At 38.4% G+C, this 6,409-nt stretch overlaps 1 protein-coding gene across 1 annotated transcript; it reads right to left on the minus strand.

Moving 5' to 3' along the window:
• Positions 1 to 3,969: 3,969 nt before the first annotated feature.
• Positions 3,970 to 4,461, minus strand: LOC140827160 (uncharacterized). The gene has a single exon (XM_073189772.1). It carries the CDS (start codon positions 4,459 to 4,461, stop codon positions 3,970 to 3,972), a length of 492 nt encoding a protein of 163 aa, XP_073045873.1.
• Positions 4,462 to 6,409: the final 1,948 nt, after the last annotated feature.

Genomic DNA, 6,409 nt, shown 5'->3' on the forward strand with positions numbered 1-6,409 from the left:
AAACAACAACAAATCAAATAAAACCTGCTCAAGAATCACAAAATTCTAAGTTAAAAACAAGTAATAAAAGTACAATAAATTGCACTTATCAAACTCCCCCAAACTTAAGATTTTGCTAGTCCCGAGCAAAAAAAAACAACAAGAACAAACAAGTCATGAAATATTTTAAAGAACTTGGCCTCAATATAAATTTAAAACCCTTCATGCATTTACAATTCAAATCAATTCAACCACTTGTTCATCCGGATAAAATCATGTGATCGGTTAATTCTCTAACTTCAAATCTCTTCAACCATGTTTCAAATCATTCTCAATTGATTTCAAATTTTTACAAACACATATCACAAGGTCTTTTTCGGTAAAGATTGGGTTCAAAGCAATATTCATTCAAGAAAGGGATACCCAATAAATATTTGATGCAATGAGGTGTGTGTAAAATTGATCAAGATTCTTACTCAATGAAAGTGTTTATCACTTGTCTATAGGCTAGATCCTCCCAATCACTCTCCACTAGTATATTGGACAACTATGACTAGGTTAATAGGATTTTTAATGGTTTTAATGTTAGGCCTTGGTTCATGGCTACAAATAAAGATTAGGAGTTCAAATAAGGGAGTAAATTGAATTTCATCTCTTTTGCAAACTCCACTATTTCTTTTGATCTCCAATTCTTTTACATTTCTTTTCATCTCTTTTTCTCGCATTTTTCTCCAACTTCATCAATGTAACATCATTCATTTTCTTTTGTAGGAGAATATCACTTTCTTTAATCTTTTGAATTCTTAGTCCCTTGAGAAGGTAGGAAATAATTGTATAAGATATTCAAAAGGTTGGTAATTGTGGGATACTTGAAAAAAATATTGAATGGGGTTCTTTTACACATATTTACGTGTGCCATTCAAATTCATATAAGCTCAAAGAGGTGACAATTGATAAATTAATTTTATTTGGTAGCTTGAAAGGCTCAATCGATCCAAAAATCACCTAAATCATTCCTAAATCATAATTTGTCCGTATTTCGCCTCGAGTGATGTTTGGATAGTTCTAGACAAAATCTCAATTCATCATCAAAGAGTAGAATCTAATCATCGTGAAAATGGTGTCTCAATGCATCAACCAAATACATATATATTCAAAACGAAAAGTGCTTGGCTTCCAAGGAATTTCAAAAACACAATTCTTTGTTCATATAGGCTCAAAAGGGCTTCAAATGAATGTTTATGAACAATATAAATGGCCCAAATAAAATCAAAGATTGCCTCAATCATCTATGTGTTTGCAAAAATTTTATTTCAATATCAAATAAAAATCACAAGGTTTTATAGAAATTGTAAGTCTCAAACTCACCAAATCTCATGATTATTCTCTAACTTTTTCAAATTGATCAATTAACATGAATTTGATGCATGACCTTTCTTTTCCAAAAAAAAAATATTTTCATCATTGGCCAATTCATAAAAAAAAAAATTTAATGACTAAAATACTACAAACACACAAAATAACTAAAAACACACAAAATAAACCAAAAATTTAAACACACAAAATAAAATAAACACTCCAAATAAAATAAAATAAAACACAAAAATAAAATAAAATAAATCTCCCCTAAACTTAAACATGTGCATCGTCCTCGATGTAAATAAGCATGATAAATAGGAAAATGCACATACACTGGGCAACGACCGTCAGTGGTCATTGCCATCATCCTCATCGTCGTCGTCGTGGGGTGGTTGGAACTCTGGCGGGTGGTAAACAGGTGGCCACTGTGGAGGAGGTGGAAATGGATGACCAAAAGTGGAAGCAGATGGAAATTGCTGAGCCAAGACCGATGTGAAATCCATCATATACCCCATGAATGTATCGGTCCTATACCTAAAAGCATCCATCTCTTGGCGTTGAACTCGCATATCCTCTTCCAACTGAGTCAATCTATCTCTTCTCTGCCTGTGTTGCGGTGGTGGTTCTTGAGCCTGGGCTTGGGCACGTCTCTCTGCAGCTCTCCTATTGAATTCCCTTTCAGCTCTACATGCTGCAGCTTGATCACCTTTGACTCCCACAAATGGTTGAATAACCAAAATTTCATTCTTTGGCTTCAACAACTCTTCATTCGCTGCCCAAGTAACTCCCGCATGTTGGCATAAAACAGTGATGAGAGAGGGGTGGAGAAGTCCACTCGGAGAGTTACCTCTTGCATAGTCGAGAATTGAATTCTGAAGCAATTGACCTAGATCAACTGTCTTCCCTGTCATAATGCAAAATGTGAGAATGGCTCTCTCCTTGATCACGGTAGTGGTGTGTTCGGTAGGCTTGATCCTAGCAGAAATGAATGAATACCAATTTTTCGCAACAGTCTTCAGATCAGACTTTGCTAGGCTCAAGTGCACATCGTCCCTCATTCTCCACTCAGCTCCCTGTATACAAATTTTTTGAAGAATACTATTATAATCAACATGCTCGTTCCTGTATTCTTCATATTCGTCGTGCATGATTGCAGGGATACCATATAACGTGTTAATTGTATGTGCATCAAATGCTACCCATTTTCCTCGCACAAACACCGTCAACCGATCATACCTAACCTTGAGGTTAGCATAGAACTCTCTCACCAATGAAATGACAGCATCTTGTGGCTGCCTGCCAAATTCTTCCCACTGCCGAGCCCTAAGCATTTGTCCAATTTCAGTATGAGGGGCACTAAGATCAAATCCCCTTTCTTTTATAATACTTCTATTCAAAATCTTGCCATATTGCTCCTCCGCCTTCTCATCATAAAACCGACTTGCATCGTAATTCACAGTTGATGAGGATGATGCACCCTTAGATTGTTTTCTTCGTGGAGGCATTGTGTCGAACACCTTTCAAACACCAACTTTACTTCAACCCAATTCTCAAAATTCAAGTATTATTGCACTCCCCCAAACTAATATTCACAATATCCACACCTCAAACAATGTACACAACAATCAAGCAACAATATCCCCAAAATCAAGAATGTGCTTCACCAAATGAATTTTCCTTCCATAGCAACTAACTCCAACAATTTTCGAATATATCAACAAATTTGCAATGAATTTGCTCCCCTTGGGTGTGGTGAATTGTTTCTTAAAGAACAAAAACAAAGTTTTGTTCAAATTCTTGAAGAAATTTTCGAGCCCCTTTTCAACCCTAGGTTGGTTGTTGAATTTGGTTGAAAGGAATGTGATATTTGATGGAATGAGTGAAGCTATATAGGTTGTAGTGGTGAATTTGTTGAAGGAATAACAAAAATTTAGTGGGAAAATGGTGTTCTTGTGTAGGGATTTCGAAATGGAGATGGGTGTTCTTGAGTGTTGTTCTTCGGTTGTGTGTGTTGAATGTCCGATTCAGTCTTTAAAAAGAGCGACCGCGGGTGCGGTATGGTTTCGGCTGTGTTTGATAATCCTGCCTTGCACGACCGCGGGTGCGGTATACTTAAGACCGCGGGTGCGGTGCTTCTTCGGGGCTTTAGCGCTGGTGCGGTGTGATGGTTACCGTGGGTGCGGGTGATCTCTCGGCATTTCATGCATTTGTTCGACACTGCAAGACCGCGGGTGCGGTATTGTTAGCACCGCGGGTGCGGTAGTGCTTCGGCACACCTAGCGCGGGGGCGGTATCTTTGTACTGCAGGAGCACTCCTGCTTCGAATTTTCTTGTATTTTGAATGCACCTCAAGCATGGGTGCAGTGCACATGAGACTGCAGGGGCACTCCTGTTTCGTCAAAATATTTTCTTCTCAAATTTTCAGTCCTGAAAAGAAAACAATTGGGATTCATTAAATTTTGGGAAGATATAAGCACACCTAATATCAAAAATATACAACCAAAAATAACATGATAAAAAAAAATAAATTCAAAACCGAAATCAACAATGCAAAGAAGAAACAAAAAATTTGGGTTGCCTCCCAATAAGCGCTTGGTTTAACGTCATCAGCCTGACTACCATCAGTTTATATCAAGTTGATCCGCCCAAAGGAATGTTGTCAAGGTGCCTTACTTCATTTCCATAGTATGGCTTAACTCTTTGCCCGTTCACCTTAAAAGTCCTCCCATCACTGCATTTTAGCTCAATCGCTCCATGAGGGTACACTGTCTCCACCAAAAATGGACCTGACCAACGCGATTTCAACTTACCAGGAAACAACTTTAGACGGGAATTGAACAAGAGTACTTGTTGTCCTGGTTTTAGTTCCTTTCGTACAATGACCTTATCGTGCCACTTTTTGGTCTGTTCTTTATAAATCTTGGCATTTTCATAAGCATCATTGCGGAACTCCTCCATTTCATTTAACTGTAGTTTTCTTTCATCACCAGCTAACTGTAGTTTTCTTTCATCACCAGCTGCTTTCAAATCAAAGTTCAATTTCTTAACTGCCCAGAATGCTCGATGCTCCAATTCCAGTGGCAAGTGACAGGCTTTACCAAAAACCAACCTATAGGGAGACATCCCTATTGGCGTCTTGAACGCTGTCCTATAAACCCACAGTGCATCATCCAATTTTATAGTCCAATCCTTCCGGTTTGTATTGACAGTCTTTTCTAATATTTGTTTGATTTCCCGGTTGGATATTTCAGCTTGTCCATTCGACTGAGGATGATATGCTAGTGCCACTCTGTGCTTCACATTGTATTTAGCCATCAGTGAGTTGAAAATTCTATTGCAAAAATGCGTACCTTCGTCACTTATGATGGCTCTCGGTGTTCCAAACCTGGTGAAAATGTTCTTGTGCACAAATTTAACTACAACATGAGCATCGTTAGTACTGGTGGCGATTCCTTCCACCCATTTCGAAACATAATCCACAGCTAATAATATGTAAGATTGACCAAAAGAAGGGGGAAAGTTCCCATGAAATCTATGCCCCAGACATCAAAAAGTTCCACTTCCAAAATATTTGTCAGTGGCATTTCGTGACGCCTCGAAATGTTTCCTAACCTTTGACACTTATCACATGATTTCACTAAGGTATAGCTATCCTTAAACAAAGTAGGCCAGAAAAAACCTGATTGCAATACCTTAGCTGCTGTTCGTGTAGCTCCAAAATGTCCACCATAAGGTGATGAATGACATTGTTCCAGAATTTTGTGTGCATCTTCTCCATCAACACATCTCCTAATCACTTGGTCAGCACATCTCTTATACACACAAGGATCATCCCAGAAGAAAAATTTGATATCATGGAAGAAATTCTTTTTCTGGTGATGATTCAGATCTGGAGGAAAAGTACCACAAGACAAAAAGTTAGCTATATCGGCAAACCAAGGGAGTTTAGAATTTACCTCAAATAGCTGTTCGTCTGGGAACGACTCATTAATGACTTCACCATCAGTTCTTTCTTCAAGCTCTAGTCGTGACAAATGATCTGCCACCTGGTTCTCACAACCTTTCTTGTCTTTGACTTCAAAATCAAATTCTTGAAGTAAAAGTATCCATCGTATCAACCTGGGCTTGGCATCCTTTTTGGCAAACAAATAGCGAAGAGCTGCATGATCAGTAAAAACGGTTACCTTGGTGCCTATGAGATATGTTCTGAACTTGTCAAATGCAAACACCACTGCTAGCATCTCTTTTTCAGTAGTTGTATAGTTCTGTTGGGCTGAATTAAGTGTACGACTTGCATAGTAGATAGCCTTGAACATCTTGTCTCGCCTCTGTCCCAATGCTGCTCCCACAGCATAGTCGCTAGCATCGCACATGAGCTCAAATGGCTACTTCCAATCAGGCACTATCATAATGGGAGTAGAAATCAGTGCTTTCTTGATCCTGTTAAATGCCTGCAAACAGTCATCATCAAAAATAAATGTCGAATCTTTCTCTAACAAATTACATAAAGGTCTAGTAATTTTAGAGAAATCTTTAATATAACGACGATAAAACCCGGCATGTCCCAAGAAACTTTTGATCCCTTTCACATTCTTCGGCGGTGGAAGATTTTCAATTGCCACAACTTTGGCCCTGTCAACTTCTATTCCTTTAGCCGAAATTTTATGGCCAAGCACAATACCTTCTGGAACCATGAAGTGACATTTTTCCCAATTCAAAACTAGATTCTTCCCCTGACATCTCTGCAAAACAAGCATTAGATTTTGCAAACAGTGATCAAAAGATGAACCGAACACAGAAATATCATCCATAAAAACCTCCATTATTTCCTCAACCATGTCAGAAAATATGGCCATCATACACCTCTGAAAAGTAGCAGGTGCATTGCACAGTCCAAATGGCATTCTCCTGAAAGCAAATGTACCGTAAGGGCAAGTGAAGGTAGTCTTCTCCTGATCCTCCGGTGCTATGACAATCTGATTGTAACCTGAATAACCATCTAGAAAGCAATAATAATGATAACCACCAACTCTATCAAGCATTTGGTCAATAAAGGGAAGAGGAAAATGAT

The sequence above is a fragment of the Primulina eburnea genome, chromosome 3, assembly GCF_022965805.1.
Source record: "Primulina eburnea isolate SZY01 chromosome 3, ASM2296580v1, whole genome shotgun sequence".
Lineage (NCBI taxonomy): Eukaryota > Viridiplantae > Streptophyta > Magnoliopsida > Lamiales > Gesneriaceae > Primulina > Primulina eburnea.